This window comes from Drosophila simulans, chromosome 3R, assembly GCF_016746395.2.
Source record: "Drosophila simulans strain w501 chromosome 3R, Prin_Dsim_3.1, whole genome shotgun sequence".
NCBI lineage: Eukaryota > Metazoa > Arthropoda > Insecta > Diptera > Drosophilidae > Drosophila > Drosophila simulans.
Window position 1 is genome coordinate 15,641,613 of NC_052523.2, and position 21,187 is coordinate 15,662,799.

Genomic DNA, 21,187 nt, shown 5'->3' on the forward strand with positions numbered 1-21,187 from the left:
GATGACAGCACGCGCGGTTTATTTGAATTTCTTATTATGGTGGAGAGGCCAGGCCGAAAGCCAAGAATCTTCGAAGCGATGCTAACGAAGGCGGGGAAAGCAGCTTTTCTATTTTCCCATTTTTTTCGTAATTTTCCGTCTTTTCCTTTTAACAGGCGAGGGGAGAGGGAAAATCCTTTTGCTGGGCGGATTCAATTAGAGCACCTTTTTATGCAAATTTTCCCGTTGAAAGTTCAATAATTGCCGATGTTGTACAAGCCAAATCAATGCAGGCAGGTAAGGCAACCCGCCATTAAGAACCGCCCTTCCAGACATCCCCACACCTTGGGAAAACCCCCCTTTTTCCACAAGATCTCCGGCATAATGCAAACCGAAAGACAGCTCTTCGCATCTCGGGGTTGCTTTGGAATTAGTTTTCTAACCTGCGGGCGCGTAGCTGATAATTAAAAATGCAATTTTTTATGTATACATATAAAAGTCATAAAAAAGCGAGTTGGAAGGGAAACGAACCCCTTCAAGAAGCGGAAAAGGCGATGGGAAATGGCTAAAAGAAACCCAAGACAATGACGGCTGCTTTTGCTGTGGCTTTGGCTTTGGCTTTGACGCATAAACCAAAAACGCAAAATGTCGCCCCTGGGAATCGAGAATTTCCCGGAGAGATGGGCCATCCCGGCAACCCTTTGAAGGCGAGAACCAATCCCGGCCAACAAAACAACTTCATTTTGCATTATCCTGCCATTCGGCGCTATCTACCTTTGCTGGACCGAAAAATCTTAATGGCAATTTGAGCTGATTTTCAATGTTACAACTGGGAGTTCGTCCTCCTGCCAACTCTTTATCAAGCCATTATGTGAGCCAGTCAGCCGGACTGATTGAGCCATCGATAAGTCCAGAGTTTGGCCAGGAACCCAACCCAGGAAGCCGGGCGAGATGCAGTGATCTGCCCGTTACCATTCGCCACTTACCAGATATACCCAGTTGCCAGCTACCAGCTACCAGTTGGCAGTCACCAGGCACCTGGCAGGTGAGCAGTGATAGAGATTTGGCCGGAATGGGTTGGCAAACAAAGCTCATGGCCCAGCATTTTCCCACATTCGTTGGGGAAACTTTGGATTTTTATTATTATTTTTTTTTTATTTTGGCCAGTCTGGGTCGGTTGGGTTTTAATGAGGCGTTAATTAATTGCGCCGCTTGCCCGTTCTGACGTCGTCGAGAGCCCAGAGATTTATGGTCCTCTACCACTTTTCCCGCTCTCTCTCTTAGCCCGCCGACTGTTTCGGCCTTCGCGAAAGTGTTTATTAAAATATTACATTTGACATAATTGGAATTTATGTGCCACGATTCGAGGGCCGAAACGCAAATCTCATCACGTTCGGGCGGCTAATGAGCAAAAGGCTGAGTAGCAGCGACAAATGCGCGTCATGTAAATGCAAAAAAGTTTAATTTATTAAGTCGTTGTGTGGGATTGTCACTTAAGATTTACAGAGATCAATAATAAGGGCTTATATTAACATTTAAGTAACTTGACTTGTCACCGTATTCTGTAAAATATTCCTTATAACTACAATTTAGCTTAAGCCATCAAATATTATATTAACATATTAAAATAGCCACTCCTTCAGGTAGACCAGTACTTTCTTTCGGCTATCTCCCACTTTTTATGCCCACTTCCGGCTAATTAGAAATCATTTTAAGCACCTTAAGCCAATTGCCCGGGCCAGCGAGCAATGCAAACAATGCACTGTGGTCCAGAATTCGATTTTTTTGGCATAAAGTCTAAAAATTGAGCTACAGACTTGAAACTTTGTACATTTTGTTGTTAAACCACAAATAGTTTGCACACAAAATTTGAAGTCTGTGCGACCACGCCCTCTCTTGCCTCCCATATTAACTACTGGTACGAAATTTCATTTTTTTTTTTTTTTTGTTAAATAAAAGTGTGTACATTATTGTTTTAAAAATAATCGCCCTCTTCTTCTTCTAGCTCAACATTATAATTTTCCGAATCTGAACTCGAATCAGAATCAGAATTTGAGTCCAATATTTTGTGTGATGGATCAGGTTTAAGACTAGACTGTATTTCCAAAAGACTTATTACTGCCTTCGGAAGTGGTTTTTTCCTATTTTTTCTCTCTCTTTCTTTTAAACATATTGTTGACAATAGTGGGTCCGAGGAATCAATAGCTCTGTGGAAAATATCGCTCATCGTATTGATCCGACTATTTTTCCTTGCATGTGATAATCGGTCCCTTTTGTAAAGTTTATTCCGGGCTTCACTCGCATTTTCGCCTAGGCATCCAAGTGGAACCAACGCCGAATTATTGATTTGATATCCGTGGACCAGTACTTTATGGATCGTTGGTGACATAGGATACCATGGATACGTTTGGATATATAATTGAAAAGTTATATCGCAAAAAGAACGAAATTTGTCGGAATTTATAAAATAGTTGGATGATATTGCTATTAAAATAATGTGAAACTTTTCCAAAAGATTTTCGTTAAAGCTGGTTATCGACGAGAATTTGGTACTTGCGAAAGCTCTTCTTGCCGTATTACCATCATTGCTATTGCCGCTGCCATTCTGCTTCGGCATGCTTACTCGAAGGCCCATTTCTCTCCACATTTCCTCCTGGATATATTTTTTTCGAATACTCATTTTAACCTTGTCCTCTCCTTTTATATGCCACTTTTTTATCTCAGCTCTGTATGATACGTTTAAAACAAATTCAAAAAAACGGATCCAGGCATGTAGTGGACTTACCCCAAATTGTAAAGCCTTTACTTTTGGTACAAAGGTTTCTGAACTAAAATTTGAAATTTTCAACATTTGTGTTGGGCTGACTCCACAGATCGGACAACATTGAGTAGATTTAGTGTCTGTTAATACGTTTAGGACTTTTCCATCTATAAGTGTCATGTGCATTTCATAGCTAACTTCTATGTCACGATTTTCATCATATTTATAAGTGAATGGCGTAAGATTTTTAATTTGATTATCTAACTGATTTTTTTCCATCATTATGTGGACAGCAGTTTCCTTTATCAACTCAATTTTTAGAGGTCTGCAAAATCGAATGGACTGCGGTGCTCTGTTTATCCAGATATGCCGATTAAACGAATCTATAATTTGTATGGGTATGACAGAAGTTACAAATAAAGATTGATCAGAAATTGGTGTGCCAAGTGCTTCAGTTTCATATTTCTGCTTGTAAGCACTATGACCAGTTGTCCCATCAAATCCGTAGCTGCAAATTAATTTGATTTTAAAGATATCTGGAAATTCCTTGAAAACATCAGATTGCAACTTAATTAATCTTTGCGCTGTATGATCCAAGAGATTTTGTAATAGCACTTGAGCAGTGTTTTCCATTACTTCTATACCCTCTGGTCGGCACTGTAATTTAGCTTCGATCACTTCATTATACGGCGGATATATATCGCTGTTATGGCTTTTATTTAAAAGCCTGGTGCTTATATATTGCTGTTTTGTCAGCGTGTTTTCCAGGAGATAAGCTAGAGCTTCATCTGGTGAAAGAGGAGTTGGTTTTTGGCATTGAATTTGCATCCTCGATTCGCTTGGAAATTCTGGTGTTTTTAAAGTTTCTTTAAGAACAAAGGCAACGTCCCTCTTGCATTCTTTTCTAGCAGAAACAGTTGCTGCATGAATCAAAAGACTTGTGTCGTGGTCACTTTCACTTGCCAGATTCGATGCCAGTTTCCTTTTTAATCTTTCTCCTGCATTTTGGTAAGATAAGTTTCGGCGTCCCATTTGCTGGGGTATATTGGAGTTTTCAAAATCACTAACAACAATTGTTATCTTAGACGCCATCCACTTGGTATGTTTGGAAATAAATCGGTCTAGTTGTCTGTTACACTCGGGCAGTTTTTTTTTAATAAATAATTCAAAATTTAATATTTTTTTGTCAACCTCTTCTGTCTTTTTCGATTCCTGATTATTGTTGTTGATTGCGGAATAAACGTAATCTGAAACATAACTTATTTGTCTATTGTTACGCCTCCAAATGTCCAGGAGGTCGCTATGTGAGAACTCGAACTTGCCTATATAAAATCAAATTTTTAAGAAAACGAGCAAAAATGGGCAAAAGATATTACTTTACCGTGAAAGACAATAGTTAAAGGTACAAACTGACGTTTTTAACTTTTGTCAGAAATTGTCAGAAAATTAGTTATACTCCACGAAACACAGGGGACACGTTAGGTTTTTCTGTTAAAATACACATAAATTGGATGTCACACAACATAAAAACAGTACAACTACACATATATTACATATATACGTTAAAAACATCATACCTTGACATTTATTTTCCATATTTTACTATAATTTTTGGATGCGTATTAACGATCGTACTACGTGCCAAAGTAAACAAATAATTTGGCGGGAATTGCATTCTCTCAATCAGCTGTTTAAAACTTCAACTTTAAAAGCTCATAAAACGATTTAGTGAAGCTTTCGGTCAATTTTGTTTTTGGTTTTTATTTATATGATCAATTTTCTATTAGAAAATAATTGCTAGAGGACGATATATTGACATAAAAATTTAGACTTTATGCCAAAAAAAACGAATTCTGGACCATAGTGCAATGGCAAACACATCTAAACGGTCGTCAAACAGCAGTTAAAGCGGTACAAACAGTAACAACTGAGCATCTGAACATCCGAGCACCCGAACAACTGAATGGGCAACCCCGTGGCCATCTTAAACGCCTGATCTCTTGTCTCGGCGCACATAAAAGTCATCAAATTCACTGAAAACAACATTTGGCTTTGCGTTTACGTTTTGCTGTCATTGTCACGGGATTGTGGATTGTGAGCCGTGGACGGTGGGCTGGCGGAGAGGGGGGCACTTGTCACCGGGGGACAGGCACACATTCGGCTTTTAGCGTTTTTTGTAGCCGCACCCCCTTGACGCCCTTAACCCTCGGCAGCCCAGGACGCCGCACGGGGTTTATTTCACCCCGCAGCAATCAACAAGAGTGCCGATGCCGACGAAGCTGTGCATTGCGTCCTGGTGCGTTTTGGGTCTCAGACTCATCCGGAATACCCATCCTCGCGGAGTCATCCTCATTCCTGAAGGTGTGCACTTAGAATAAACTACTGGCAATCTTTTCATAAATATTGGTTAGTGAAACATTTTAGAACAAAGGCGCTACTCAAGTGATAATGTGATTGAAAGTAAACCTTTGAGCTGTTCAAATATCTCCCATTTTCTAGCAGTGTACCCATACCCATGCTGGATTCCCAGACCCATCCTCTTTGGAGGAGTTGTCGCTGTCGTTGTCGTCTTCCCTGAGGGAAACGTCAAACAAATGACAGTTGATTAGACAAACATCTCGACGGCGGTGGCGGCGCAAAACGAGCATCAAATGGAAAATTGTGAAATTATGCAATACGCTCTCGCATTCACGCGGCAGGGGGATTCCCGGAGTCAAATGAAGTAGTTCTGGACCCCCGGTTGCCGGGCGATCTTAGCTGGCCGATAAGATTAAACTCCGGCGTACGCACCGAACACCAATTCAACCTTTGGCTCGTACTCCCCCACCCACCCAAAAAACACCCACTCAGCCTAGAGGGATTGTAATGTTGTGCTTTTTTTCCTGTTTCTCCTTCTGGGAGCTGGAAAAGCAGACAGTCAGACAGAGAGATGGCGCACAATGCCGAAATAATTGAATGCGATGAGGCTCATAGCCGTCGTTGTCGTCGTTTTTTGGCATCAAGCCGTTAAACAACAGGCGTAACATCAGCGCCGCTTTGGGGATTTTCCGGGGGGCGGCAAAGTGGGTAGAGCAGGGCAGCGCAGGGCAGAGCAGGGGGAATGGGCCTCCAAATGGGCCTCATAATAATTTGTGAAATAGGCAATATCAGTCAGGGCAAGTAGTTACAATTACTTAAGTGCTCACGGCCGCCGAAAGTTTCCGAATGCGATGGGTGCTCTGCTGGAGGGTCCTTTTTAAGGGGGGTTAAGGAAGGTTATAGAAAAACCAGGCCAATGAAAATATAAGGTATAAAATCTGAGTTAATTTAAGTAGATTTTTGTAGATAGATATTGTTTAGCAAAGAGCAGTATCAGTTAAGTATATTAAAAACAAATGTATACAAAGACCTTTACTATAACTGATTTTAATTTATCCAATAGTTTTCTAAGCCTTGCATATAACGTATTCGAATTGGAATCACATTTTCCGCACTGTGTGCATATTGAGTGGTAGTCCCAGGTGCCGGAAATGCAATACTTGAAGAAGTGGCCCACAAGCAGCATCTTTAGGCCACTCAAGCCAATCTGCCAACACTCGATTGCATAAGCAGCGATTTATCACCGGCCCAGGCACATTTAGCGTATGTTTGCCCAAAAGCAAGCCAAACGGAATTCAAATTCCCCTCCAGGATACAAAAGGAGAATGCACTCATTGCAGAGGAAGGGGAAGGAGACGGTGGCAGGCACAGGAAAAATAAATAAACCCACTGGAAAATCCCCTCGCCACTGAGGTCCGAAATGAAAACAATGCAAAGCGCAGCAGTTTTCTGTTTTCAGTTTTCAGTTTGCAGTTTTCAGTTTCCAGCTCTCTACCTTTGTGAAAGGTCGATGGAAAGTCGAGGTCTGAAGGGGAGCGGTGGGCTCAGCTGCGTTGAGTGGAACGTCTGTTTCTAGAATTGTTGTTGCGAACGGAGGCGGAGGCTGAGGCACTGGGTTCTCGGTTCTGGGATCTGCCTGTGGGGCGACTGGCAGAAAGACCAGTGCACTGGCGAAATATCGAAGTAGTGACTATACCTATTAGTAAGCTCTTTCACATAAGCACTTAGTTCGATCAAACAAAATTTATTGAAAAACTTAAATGTACTAAACTCTTCTTTCAAATAAATATATATAAAAATATTTGATTACTTTTTAAACATTTTCTTGGAGTGCATCAAAGGACATGGCGAAGTCTGCAGGATGAGGAGGAGGTGCGTTCTGCTCACTGAGCATTGAGCATAAAAAATTCCTCGTCCTGCCGCTCATTGCTGTCGTTGTTGTTGCTGCTGCCATTGTTGTTGTTGCGTGGGCGAATGCTTTAACAAACAACAGAAGCTGCCGTTTCCCGTTTTGTTGATGAAATAAAATCCGCCTTTTGTGCATTTAATTTTTAGAATGCCCCAGACAAAAGCGCAGGCAACAACAAAGGGCGTATCCAAAAATTTAACGCAAACAACCTCACCCACAACAATGCCCCTGAATTCACAATGGCCAGAAGGACACTCTGTGAATAACCTAGCCGCTTGCCGTTCCAGTTACCGTTGTTGTTGTTATTGTTGTTTCTGTTAGTTGTCATCTAACAAAAGGACACCAACTGCAGCCAGCGTGCAATTTGATGCCCTCTTCTCTGAAGAAAAGGGGTTGAACCCCTTGGGTTTCTCTAGATTTCGCAGACGCGATCGAAGAATGTTGAATGTGGACGGACGAATGCGACTTAATTATTGGCACGCGTTGCAATTTTTCGCATTGACCTCAGCGGCGCCACGTGGCGTATGAACAACCTCAGACCGCAACAATGCCACAACAACAACAAACATTTAACAACAACGTCAACAGCGTTACACAAATTATAGTCAAATATCTCGATTATCAGACTTAAGCAGAAGGTTGAGTTTTTTTGGGTTGAGCAGACCTAGTAGTGGGTACTTAAATGGTCATAGCTATATGTGCTCAGCTAAATAGATACAATTCAGAACCTGCGAATTAGACAACAAAATTTGAGCTAAATTATTTTTAATGTTTTATAAATTCAAAAAATAATATTTTTGTTAAATTTTAGTACACTTCTGTGTGTGAAAAATTAATTTTTGTATGGCGCCAGAAAAGCGCTGTAAAAATTACACAAATGGACTTAGCAGAGATCCCTCTGACATAGCTCTCTCTTTTTCCTTATCTATAGTTCCCTCTCTTTCTTTTCCGATGCCAAAAGGACTTGGTTTCAATGCGAAAATAATTTCTTTATCCTTTTTATGTGCCCATTTGGCATGTGCCGTTATGCCAAGCCCAAAACTCAAGCTCAATGGCCTCCAGAGGGGGTGGCTGTGGCAGTGGGCGGGGCACATGGGAGAGGGGGCTGGTTGGTAGCAAGGAGCAACATCAACGACTTCGTCGCCGTTGCTGTTGTAATAACATCCCCCAAATGGGTCATTTGCGTATCCTCAAACAGCGAATAAAAATCAGTGAATAAGAAAAACAGGAAGTGTCGGAGGACATCCGCATGTTTGTTGTTGCCGTTCCGCAATTGTGTGAGTGCACGAGTGTCCCACTGTGTGTGTGTGGGCCATAAAAGAACCAGAGTGTTTGGGTCCCAATACTTTTGATTAAGAGTTCGACAACGTAACGCTGCTAATTGCAAACGACGCTCCGACGCACGATTTATGTCGTGACCGAAATGGTCATCGCACTAGTCCTTATGCTTTCAGTATATACTTACATGCCTTCCGATCCGATCCCTCGTCACCGAGCCACCCCTCTCTCCTGCCTCATGCCTCCGCCTCCTCGTAGCTCTTGGCCAAAAAGGGCAACCTCTAAATGGGCATGTCTACTAATTATCGCAGGGCGTGCTGCCTTGCATTGTGCTCCCGAGTGTCAGACTGTCTATCTGCGAAAAAGGTTTTTCGCTTTTCGGGCCATCGGGCAATCCCTTGCATTGAAGAGGAAATTTAAACCGAGGCCAAGTTGGCGGCGGGGTAGGATTAGATGTGAGGTCCATTGGAGTGTTATCGATGGAATTGGCTAGGGTTACCGAAACCTGATTACATTCGTTGTGGCCAATATGAAGCGGATTATGTGGGTTGCTGTTCAGGTCCGGGGTTGATCGGTCAAAGTCGCTGGGAACTGCAATAATCCCATTCATATTGCCTCTAATTAAAGGCATTCACATGATGGTACATCGGTGGTGATGGGCCTCCAAAGGTCGCATTTTCTCCATCTGGCGTTATTATAATCGATCTGGAAAGGAAATATTATAAAAACATAATTAGTGGAAAATGGTATTCAAAATGCTGTATGTAAAGTAGCCATCAGTTCTGTTCTTTTTAAAACTAATTAGGAGTATTATTGGGAAAGCTAACAAAGATCTTTCTGTCTGGTTTAAATGATTTTTCCACTGGCCAATCTCAGACGGCATTCGTTCGCATCTGGTATGCAAATCTCAAGAGCTATTGGCAAAATTAAACTTTCTAAACGCTGACATGTAATCCCCCGAGTTGGAGTCACCGTCGTCTGCTGGTAATCCTTTTTTCGCAATTAACAACGCATACGCATGTCAACACAACAGCGGGCAGCCTGATGCTCATTCTCATTCTCGTCCTCGTCCTCACCCTGGTGCTCATCCTCTAAAGCCACAAGAACACTCAGACGAGTCAAGGAGCAGGAGGAGCTGCTACCCAGACACTACGCCACATAACCCAGCCGATCCCATACCCCTTCCACGTCTAGCTGGCCAAGATTAATGGGCGAGTTGCGTTCTGCTGCGGCGACTTATGGAAATTCATCATTATCTCGCAGCCAACAGCTCTTCAGCTACAACTGGCTGGTTTAATGAGTTCCCGAGCGATGTTCAATCCAACTCATTAGCTGCACTTTTCCTGCTAGCCAAAAAGTGCAAATGTGTCTCCTGGATGCTGTATATATCTATATGTATATGTATATGTATATCCACTGTATATGGACATGGTTTGCGGACTCGTGTGCGTATTTGTCATTGTCAACATGGCTGTAGAACATCGGAATCGGAGGAGCTGGTGGACTGGGACTGGGCGATGGGAGATGGGAGTTGCGAAGCAGCTGCTCGGGCTTTCGGGCAGGTGATTAACATAAACGCCAAGTGTCATGTTTTGCACTTTACTAAGCATAGTTTTCCTTTTTCCTTCTTTTATTCGTTAGACTAGCAAATTGTGTGGATTCTGATGGCCGCTTTCCAGGGCAGTTTTCCTAATCCGGGGACTTGGCACGCGCTCCGAAAACTTTAAGCCATAAATCACGGCGCTTGCCAAACAAACAAGACCGCAACCGCAGACGGGCAAACAAAAATCGGAAAAGAGAAAAAAAACCAAAGTCCAAAGGACGAAGAATGAATCCTTGGCTGGTCCACGGTCCACATCCACCTTTGATAAATTCAAGAGCACGCACTTTTGATTTAGGCAAATCCCCACTCGGATATGTGAGACTATATCATGCATTGGCAGAAGTCAGCGGATCGGATTGGAGTTGGGATGGTGCGGAAGAAATCTCCATAATATATGCCGGAACATATTCCGCACACAAATTGCAGCCAGCAAGGAGTCCGGATACGGATTCCTGACCAGTCCGGATTCTGCTTCACAGGATTGCAATATTATAATTCAAATTTATGCAGCCACGAAGGAACCCTTTTCACACGCACTTTCTTATCGACAGCGAGTGATTGGGTGGCTTGGGTGGAGGAGTGTAGGAGTGGAAGGTTGGGCGGAAGTGGAGAAGGACATTCACTTTCTGGCAAATGGAAAACGAGAAGACTGGCGGCGGAAACGGAAATGAAGCCAAACGGAACAAGAAAAACAAATTTACAAAATGAAAATGCCACACACTCACGGTGGCGGGGGGCTGCGGGTGGAAAAGCCAGCATCCCCACGGTATTCGTTTGGCGATTTGCCTGTCACAGGGTTCGCAGAATCCCCCACTTCCTTCCCGCTGCCCAAACTCCAATTCTCCTAACTCACCAAATATCGTTGCTGTCGCCGTGGCTGCCACTTGTTTTATTTATTGCTTTTTTAACCCTTTTTTTTGGGGACTCGACTCGAATCGCCGCCGCTTGTTATTCTCGATTTCCCCCCAGTCCTGACCAAATGAAATCGAACCGGCCCATTCCATTCCGCCCACTTGAGGGGCGGAAAGTTTCGCTTTTGCAGCACGCAAACTGCAGTCGAACGGCCGCTTAATGAAGTTGCCGCCAAGTTCATTCGAAATGCATCGATTTCCTGGCCTCCGCTTTTATCCTAATGAAAAGAAAGTGAACTCGGCATCTGGGAAATTTGCATAAGCCTAGTAGCATTTAGGCAATCGGATAAAGGTCAATTGGGTAGCTGGCATAGGAGCCTAGCAACAGTTCTCTAACTGAAATCTGAAAAGAATATTAAATTTTTTTAACACATTCTGGCATTAGTGTTTATACACCTTTATAAAACCTTGCGACATCAGCTTTAGGAAGGTCAATACCACAACAATTTGAATTACGCTATCCAGAGGTCGTGTGTCATAAATCAAAATGTTAAGGTTTCGTTCAATTTGTGATTATTTTTCGCACTTCAGACAAATAAATTGCCGCCGGATCTTTTGGGTACAATGAACGAGAGACCACAGAATTATGTTGACATTTTCGTTTATTTCGTCTGGCATTTGCGGTGTGCTCCAATCAGGCGAAGTGGTCAAGGCTCCCACCTGGTGCCGGCTAATCTACATCTACAAGATTGACATTTTTTCCCCACACGGCTGCTCCAATCATAAATTGGCAATCCTTAAAGAGCAGCAGCAGAAAACAGAAAAACACCGTCCACTGGCCGTTGAGCAACTTCATTACACGGCAGATCCCAGAGATTCGGCTTAATTGAGACGCAGTTCGTCTGGCAGTTGCCAGTTGCCTGGCCAAAGTTAGCAGCTTTTTCATTAGTTATATTAATTGAATGGCAAACACACGGCACCAAAAAAAAAAAAAAATCCACAGCAAAATCCGTTAATTTTTTGTCGCCAATTTGGTGGCCAACCACCAAGGCAAAGCCACTTTTTTGAATCACTCGTTTTTTTATTCACACTCTGTTTCGGAGTGGATATTATGGGGTTTTGTGGGGGAGTTCGGGGGAAAATCGCTTTATTGCAGATGATATATGGGGTGATGGCGCTGATGACCTCATTGGCGGAACCGAAAAGTGCACTGCTAAAATATTTGGGTTTTCTTAATTTTTAATGTTTTCTAAATCGTTATTTGAATAGCATATTTACAGTGCTTATATCTAAGTTTTTAAGTATATTTTAGTTAGCTTGATTTGATGACTATGGCTTATGGATCCCTCGGACTTTTCTTTCCGTGCTGGGATTAAGTAGAACCTGGACGGCTGACCATCTGCCCCTCAGCCTGGCTAATAATTTTAGCTGGTTGTCCACTATGTTCTCCATTTTTTCCCTGTGCTACCTTTCTGTTTGTTTTGTTTCGCGCATTCTGCCTGCATAATGACAAAAGTTTGCACTACAATCTGGGAGTTTTAGCCCCCAGCCTCCGACTCTGGGCATCCAGCTGGTCGGAAATACATAGCTCCTCGGTGGTCAGCGTCCATTTGTCCATTTGTCCGCTGCGCAGTCGAGATGACAATCATTTAATTAGAAACTTTCCCATAGGCTGCTCGTCTGTTTGTTGCCTTTTCTTTTTCTCTCTCCCGCTGTTTTTTATTTGTATTACTTTTTTCTTATTTTAATAAGTAGTTTTGCGAGCTGTTAATTAACTTGTTTGAACAGGTGTGAAAAAGTTGTCAGTGGGCATGGGACGGCAAGGGATGGGATGAAGCTGGAGGGGTGTCCAGTAATTACAGTTGGCCAACTTTTCAGAAAAGCCCGGCCTGGTTGCTCTTTGTCCGTTCCTCATATTTGCATAAAGCAGCGGTAGCAATATTGCAGGCACAGCAGCAGAAGCAGCAGCAACATCGCCGCCTTTTATGCATTCTGCAGTGACACTCATCATGGAATTGGAGGAGGATTGGAGGAGGTGCGGATGGGGAATGGACGGAGGTATCCAGCGGACTGCAGACTTGCAGAAATTAAAAATTCCGATCGGAATTCCCCGATAAGTTGTCGCCGCAGAAACAATTAAATATCGCTGGCGTCGTCCACGACACGATTGGCATTTGTTATAGGCGCCTCGGTGCTCGCAAATGCGTAGCAATTGGCGCTACATTTGGCCACGGATCTGCGCCACTGGTGACTGCTGACTGGTGACTGGGTACCTCCATCACCTCCAGCTCTCGAGCTCTCCAACTCCCCAGCTACGTGACCGATCGCCGTTCGCGATACGCTGCCACCGATCCCTGGCGACTATTTTGGGCTTGGGATTGGGCTTGGGCTTGGGCCATTGGAACACCGGTGAAACCCCAGGAAGACTGGCATCCGCGACTCCGAGACAGGCGAGTCAAAGTGTCAGGGCGCCAAATGGAGCGCTGGAGCGGCGGATTTGCCGTTTGACTGATGATCGTGATTAGGCGGCGATCGGAGACCCAAGAGCTGAGAATCGAGAGCTCGGCTAACTGAACCAGATCAAACACTGCGAGAAAATTTGTGGTAAAAGTAGTTATAGGATTGGTAGTAACAGAGTTTGTTATCTGAAGAGGAAATTATCTGCTGTTATATATTAAATGTACATTTAAAGACTTAAAACATCCTGTTATGCAAGATACGTTATTGTAAATAATTTAATTATCAGATTTTAATAGGCTTTCCGAACTGTGCATTATGTTCTCAGGACGAACGCCTCTAACAGATTCCAAGACCGTTCTAGGGCGGGAACCGGAGATCGACCAGGTTCATTAAGCGAACGCTTTGTATAAATTATGCTAATGATGCTTCAATTGATTTGTAATAAAAATCCAAAACGCTGCAGCCACAAGATAAATATGCTCGAAGCACGCACTCCGCCGGGCATCGGATCGAATCGGAGAACTGGAACAGGAATCGCTGGATCGAGAAGGGAGAAATGCTTGAGCTGGAGCTGCGATTGGAGACACCGCGACGGGATGGGATGGCATGGGTTGGAGTGGGATTGGGAATGGGTATGAAATGGGATGAGGAGCACCTCCTGGTGCATGTTATGTGTTATGGTCCGTTGTCCGCCTGTCGTCGCCGTTGTCCCCCAGCGGCGTTTTTAGTGTTGCAGCTGCAGCAGCAGCAACATCGCAACAGCGCAGCAACATGGCCAAGTTTACATAATTAGAAAGCTGGCGCATATGCTGCCGCCCCCACACCACACCACCACATCCTCAGCCACTGCTACACTTTCCACAACCAATTTGGTGGTGCAGGATTTTCCGTCGCGCCAGACAAGTTCAAGTTTGCCGGCTTTGAACCCTTTCACCAATTTCGCACACTCTGCCATTTTCGGGGCTGCCGTGGCCCAGCTGCTGCAATTAATGCTCCATGTGGGCAGAGGATTCAGGATTCCACCCACCCACACACACGTACACACACTAGCTCCTTTCAATCCCCCGCTTTGCCATGTGTGTGTGTGTGTGTGCAAAATTGAGAAAACATGCCTAATTTCGTGTAATTGCTATTTGATTTATTGCAATCTACAAAATTTGACTTTTGGCGCAGTCTGCGCTGCCGTCGTCAAGTTGCCGGAGTTGTGTTTTTACCCTGTTCCGCTCCCCTGGATTTCTGGGATCAAGCGGCCATATAGCTAGTGTTTACTGTAACCGTTGGTCGTGGCTGGTGGCCTTCGTTTTGTTTCGTTTCGTTACTGCGCGGATGAGGAAATGCCACCCACCCAGATGTTGTTGGCTACATTTTCTAATGAGTAATTTGGCCAACGGAGCTGCCTTGTTAATGATGTGCGTGAGTGGGTGGCCGGGATGGGATGATGGGGGGATGGCTGTGTGGGCGGTTGGCGGGATGGGGAATGCGTGATAAGATTTCAGAGACAAGTAATTGCCAGTCCAAGACAGCTGCGGGCCAAGATGTAGCGCCTGTCAACCAACTCTGCTGGCCAAGGAGCACAGCTAGCAACTAATAACGATTGCCTTACACTACAGCCACCAACTATATAAAGTCGTTTAGAGGGGTTTGAGTAGCAAACTCCTAGGGCAATCCTCGCGAGCCTTTTATGACACTAGGTGCTACTGAATTACCCGTCGGAAAACGCTAAGCAATTACAGTAGGCAACAAATTCGATTTTTCAAAATCTATTTGGTAAAGTGAGATATAGTGTAATATACAAACTGTTTCAAATACATATGAGCTTTAAAAGAACTAATCCAATATTTAATTTATAATACTTTAAGATCGTCTGCAAACAACACAGTGCAGTTGAGTGTGGCCACCCAGTGGAGCCACAGGTATGTATGTGGTATCCTAATGAAGCCCACCTATATGGGCAGAGTCTCGCCTCCAATTCCGTTCCCTCCAAGCCCCTAGAAAACAGCAGCTCCTTCGGCCATTAAGCTGGAAAAGTGCTCGTGTCTGATGACTTTTTGCGCGCGTTGACAATTTTCCTGTGTGATGTGCTCAAGATTGATGGCCTGCAATTATCGGCGATGAGGTAATTTATACATGCAGGTGTGTATCCGAGTGTTCGCGCCCAGTCACGCCCCCCCGCCCTCACACACATGCACACCGTTACAATTGGCAAGGTGTGTGTTGAGAGTGTGTGAATTCAATTAAAATGAAGTGCAGTGCCATATATTATGCAGCAATTGAAATTAAAATTAAAAACTAAATATCGATTTCGAAAAGGACAACCGCAATGAGTCGGGGGAATTTGAAGTCTACAGGGGTTAAGGGTTAAAAGAAAGTGCTCAATACCCACACAGACACACACACGTATGCATATGAGGTGGTGTGGCAATAACACAAATTACGCAACATATGGTGCCAATGATGTTGCCCTTTTTGACGCTCGAATGTGCCTGTGTGTGTGTGTGTGCGTGTGTGTGATTGCGGCACAATCCTTTTGGCTGTCAGTGATTTTAATGCCTTTATTTCTCCGGCACTTCCTTTCGCCCTTTTCTTCATTGTCCCTCGCCATTTGGCTGCTCCTTTTTTCCACTTTCGACGGGCTTTTTACTTTTTTAATCTCAGGTGACGCCGCCTGGGTGTCGTAAATCAACCTCACCACCAGCAGACGGAGAAAGGGGTTGACTTTCCCCACCCCCCTTTCCCACTTTGGTTGTGTGTGTGTGAATGTGCGATAATTGAGTTGTGAGTGCGTGTTACAAGACTTCCGAATATACGTCAGTACATGTTGGAGAAATACATTGTATTGCAAGGAAACTTTAAGATTTTCTACTTTTGGCATTGTGGATTTATTGAAATGCGGCTCAGGAAGCTTCGAATTATCGGTTCATGTATATTGGACGCTTCGATAAGGATAACAATGGGGAACATCCTTGGAACTCAATGCTAATTTCCGCGAACATCCTTTGCACCACCCGCGGTGGCTCTTTCATTTTGCCATTAGCAGGAATTTCACTTTGTGTTCGGGACTCTCTAATGCCATAAAGAAATATAAAATGTCTTAATGGTCGCATAACAATTTCAACAATGAAAACGCGCCCCGAGAGGCGACACTAATCGCCAAACGAAATGAAATTTACACAAAAGTTTTCCCCTTTCCTTCCAGGGGGAAACCCCATCTCCGGCTGCCTGGATGCCACTGACAAAGGCCAGAGATGGTCCTTAATTTTTGTGTATCCTGGCTCTGCCAGCGGAAAGTGTTAAACATGTCAGGGAATTTGTTTATTGGGCTTTTCGGGATCTTATGCTCGGCTGGGGTTTCTCGGAATCGAGCGGAGATGGGCATCTGTTTGCGGCCAAAGTTTTGGCCTACTCGCAATTTCTAATTAGCCGGCTGCGAGTTTAATTAAAATTGAACATTGGCTCTTCGCGCCAGCACTTAGGCCAGGTGGCTGGGAAAGCGGATTTCTTGCTGCTACGCTAATTTTTAATTAGAGAAAATTGCGCGAATTTCGGACAGGCCCTCACCGCCGAATTTCCACCTTTTCCGCTTTTCAAAATGGCCGCCAGCGAGCGCAATTACAATTAGTATTGCATACTTTCAAGGGCCGCACTCAACCTCAAAGAGCGGGGTGACTGGCAAATGGCATTAAATAAAACTTAATTGACAATTTGAAGAGCCTGCCGATTTGGGTAGAAAGGGGCCAACCATGTTGCCATTGCACCAGTCAATTAAATTTACCGCCACCGACAACGAGAACAACGTATTGACTTTTGCATTAATTTGCGAAAATTCCAACAAACTGCACAAATTAAAAATTGAATTGACAATAATTTAGCACTTCTCGGCATTTATCTGCCCGCTTTTCCAGCTTCGCAGAGTCAGTGGCTATGGGCAGCCAAACAAAATGGCATTTTAACGCTAACTGACAGCTCAAGTTAAAAATGTCTGCTTATCGAATTGAAAATTATTTAAATATGCGTTGCTAATTAGGCAGCGGACAAGTCCGCAGTTCCCCGATTGCCTAAAAGGGAAATGTCCAGTCAGGAATTGGATTTTTTGGGGTTTCGGATGGAGTAGCTATAATTATTCCTTTGACAAGTGGAAATTAGAGAGAAAGTTGTATAAATAAGGTCTATGTTGCAGGTCAATCCACTTTTATATTCAATTTGAAAGGTAGTGCATTTTAATGTTCAGATTGTAGAATAGAAATTATTCAGCAATTTCAACAATATAATATGAAGAAAATATGCATTATTTTGAAAAAAAACAATATGCACCATTGTACCATATGTACCATCAACAGTTATCATAGTTTAGTTAGAGTATCAAATTCACGGATCCGCAAATGTAACCAAACTTTTTGGGCCAACAATTCCGTGGACATTTGGAGTTCTCGAAATGTCAATTTAGGGACAGGATATACGCTAAAGTTTAATTATGCAAACAGTCGGAGGCTGCCGCACTTTTGGTAGAGGGGGCAGAGTTGCACAACTGACCGAAAATGATATACAACTAATTTATTTTCAATTTTCGGAAATCATGAGCGCTATTAAAATGTTAGTTGTCCGACGGGGGAGGCGATGGGTATGGGATGGGAACGGATTGCTCCATAATCTGGCTGGCTGCATTAGAGGGCAGACTGCAATGTGGCATGAAATTGACACAGGACACCACCGATGCAGATGTGGTGCGCATGTGGTTGGCTAGGCTGTTGAGTGGTTGGGTGGTTCAATGGAGTCCCTGGAAACGGGGGACTGGGCCTTTTTTTGCATTAACAGCAACAAACACGACAATGAAATGACAACTGAAATGTCCGATACGCAGCAAATAATATGCAATTTTATTTTATTTTAAACAAAGGATGTGGAATCCCGCGTGGGTTTGGATGGGTGTGGAACGGGCGGGAAATGGATGTGGGTGGATCGGATTGGGATTGGCTGGACTGACCGGCTGAATGGCTCTTTCGGACGGATGTTAACTTCCACTTAAATGGCTGCGCTTCCGCTTGTCGTTTATTTGGCTTTTTAATATAATGTACATAATTTTTCAATTTTTATTTATACGCCAGCGTGTTTATGTGTGTGCATTTCATTTGCAGCCGCATTATCGCACACCGCATGCCGAATAATAATAATGCATAATAATGTTTCGGATTGGGATTGAAATTGGGATCGCCCCTGCTCGCAAATCAGACATCAGCTTTTCAACATTTTTTCTGCTTAATTTCGCAATTTTTATCCACAAAGAGCAGTGCTTCTTCGGTCGTCCATTTGTTCAGTGTGTCCAACTCCACCGTTTCCCCCCACCGACTTTTCCGCCTGACATTTCACATGCAGCTGTGTGCGTGAATATATGAGTTGCATGTGGAGCCCGACACTCTCATTGTTTATGAATTTCAGCCCCTGGTGACAGACAAAACGGCAACAACAATCGACCATCGAAGAGTGCAACAGCAGCTGCGCTCCGCTCTTCAATTAAATATGAAAATTTGTCAATTATTTTGTGCAACATGCGACGTTTGTTAAATTAATAATTATTTCTGTTCGGTTCGGCGCCGAGAATTAAGCTCTGCCTTGGCCCCAATTCGAATTTGGCAGTGCGACAGGCGAGTGACAAATTAAAAGGCGATTCTTCATTAACCTTTAATTGCTGAAGTGATCACCTGAAGTTGTTAATTAAAGTAGGGACTTATGCCACATCGCTGCCTTTTTAGGGCAATGATATCTGACATGAAACCTAGAAACTGTGTTAACTAAATTCAATATAACAATTTAAGATAGTAGTGAATCAAATCTTATAAGTTACCCTAATTAACGAATAATTACATTAATAACATTATTATTATTATTAATTACATTATAATTCTTCTTACCAAAAAATATATATATTTATTATGTAGAGATGAAGATGTAAAGTGGATATAAAGAAATAACTCATTTGTACCATTTTATTTATAGCTTTAATTTAATACTGTGGAGCCCTTGTTTTCCTTATGGCCCCTTTCCACTAACAGGCGCCACTGCACCACCCACTTGCACCGCCCACAGCACCGCCCACCCACTCGTACGTACACTGCTCCCCCAATAACTCTGCACTCATATCTCCCTCAGTTCTCCCCCACCATCATTTCCACGTCCATTTCCATCCAAGATTCCGAGTTGCAGTCGCCGACGCGACGTGCCTAAAAAGAAATTTCGCTTGTTTTGGCATTGCCGCTTGACATGCGCTGCATTGTTGCCTGTGTTGCAAGTCCTATTCTGCTGCGTTTGTTGTTGTTGTTGCTGCAGCAGTGTGTGTGGCATTTAACACTATCAAGAGTCAAAAGTGCGTAGTATAGGTTTTTGGGGAGGGCAGTAGGGAGTGATGGCGGGGAGGACGAGAGTGGAGCCAAAGTTAACTCAAAAATGTTTGCATGTTGCGTGCCACGCAAACATTCTGCACCACCTACCCAACGGCTGAGTAGGGAACCAGAGGCGGTGGCGGTGGCTCAAGGGGGAAACCCTCTTTGAGAGGAGGGGACTCCCGAGGAAGTAACATTTGCATGCAAGATTGGGCGCGCGCGCATGTCCAAAGTGGCGTCGTCGTTGTTTGTTGTTGCAGTTGCTCTGGGCTACGAAGTCGTCCTCTTTACCAAAACCAAACCACCAGGCCCCCGCCGCCCGTGGAAACCCCTTCTCAAAAGGCCCCCCCTCAAAATCCACTATTTTTGGTGCTTTTTGCCCTGATGCAGCAGCTGCGTTTTGCGATTGGCTGACTTGGCCTGCCCTTTTGGCCATTTTCGTGTGCATGTTGATAAGCCAAGTGACCCCTCTCACACCGCCTCCTTCAAAACAAGACGGCATTGCCCAGTCTTGAACCCCTGACCCCCCTTTCTGGGACAGTGTGTGTGCCTGAGTGTGTGTGCGATGCTTTTGTGTGACATTCAATCAGAAAATGGCGTTTTCTTGTCAACGTCTGCCAGTCCCAGAGCCCCAGTCCCTGAGTTTGAGTTTGAGCCAGAGAAAGAGCAACGGCAACAGCAAAAGCAAAATCAAAAGCAGCCGGAGCAGTTGGCGAATGTCACGCCCACGTTTTTAGCTGTTTCTGCTCCTCGGATAGCATAAGCACCCCCTTTCGTCCGACGTGTCCACGTCCATGTCACAACAAACGCCAAGCTTCCAACAATAAGTCAAATGAACAAACAAACAAGAGCCAAGGCTAAAGAGCCAATGAAAGCGAATTTACGATGCTCTGGAAAGTTTATCTGAGAATAAATAAAACAGCTAATTAACAATGATTTTAGATGCATTTAAGGAAAGAAATTTCAAATTATTAAGAGAAAATTTTAGGGAGTTAACCGATTTGAAGTAAAGTTTATCACGTTCCCTTACTTAGGAAAATTAATTTATATGCTTTATTAAATGCTATTAATATTCTAGGTTAAAAAGATATACTGAAACCTTTTTATTCTATTTAAATAATCTTCTTTGAATACCTTGTTACACGCTAGATTTCCCCTTTTTCTGTTAGAGCATTCCCCACTTGATGACTTCTGTTGCTCCAGAAAAGAACACGAGGCCAACATCCAAACTGATGGCTTGAGGAGGTGCCCCAAACGAGGGACAGCAGGCTCCTGCTCCCTCAACAATGTCAACTGGTGCTCGTAAAAATGCACAAAGTCCAAGAAATGTCAAATAATTTTAGCAACGATATAAACCCATTTCATGTTTACGACAAACGTTCGCCCGCCTCGCTGGCCAAATGCAGATGATGACGAGACGACGCCAGCGACGCTGGTGGTGCAAAATTTGCATGGGCCACGCCCCCACCGCACCAACACCACCACCACCAACACACCACCCGCCTCGCATCCAAATTTTCCTGCTCCTCATGCGGAGGCGTCGGCTTCGCTGGTGCTCTTGTGTTTTCTAATGTCCTGTCATGTACTTTATGAGATGTCGAGCGCCAGCGCAAT

The 21,187-nt window shown here is 43.8% G+C and overlaps 1 protein-coding gene and 1 pseudogene across 1 annotated transcript; one reads left to right on the forward strand and one right to left on the reverse strand.

The window, feature by feature from the left end:
* Positions 1 to 1,905: 1,905 nt before the first annotated feature.
* On the reverse strand, positions 1,906 to 3,836 carry LOC120285016. The gene is made up of 2 exons (XM_039295171.2): positions 2,765 to 3,836; positions 1,906 to 2,705 (listed from the first exon to the last, which is right to left on the reverse strand). The coding sequence occupies exons 1-2, from the start codon at positions 3,830 to 3,832 to the stop codon at positions 2,700 to 2,702; spliced, it is 1,074 nt and encodes a 357-aa protein (XP_039151105.1). The 5' UTR covers positions 3,833 to 3,836; the 3' UTR covers positions 1,906 to 2,699.
* A 6,446-nt stretch (positions 3,837 to 10,282) lies between these two features.
* Positions 10,283 to 11,005, forward strand: LOC27208564 (annotated as a pseudogene).
* Positions 11,006 to 21,187: the final 10,182 nt, after the last annotated feature.

What these genes read in the sequence shown, in the direction of transcription:
- LOC120285016 (XM_039295171.2), bottom strand. Translation starts at nt 3,832, where the DNA reads ATGGCGTCTAAGATAACAATTGTTGTTAGTGATTTTGAAAACTCCAAT.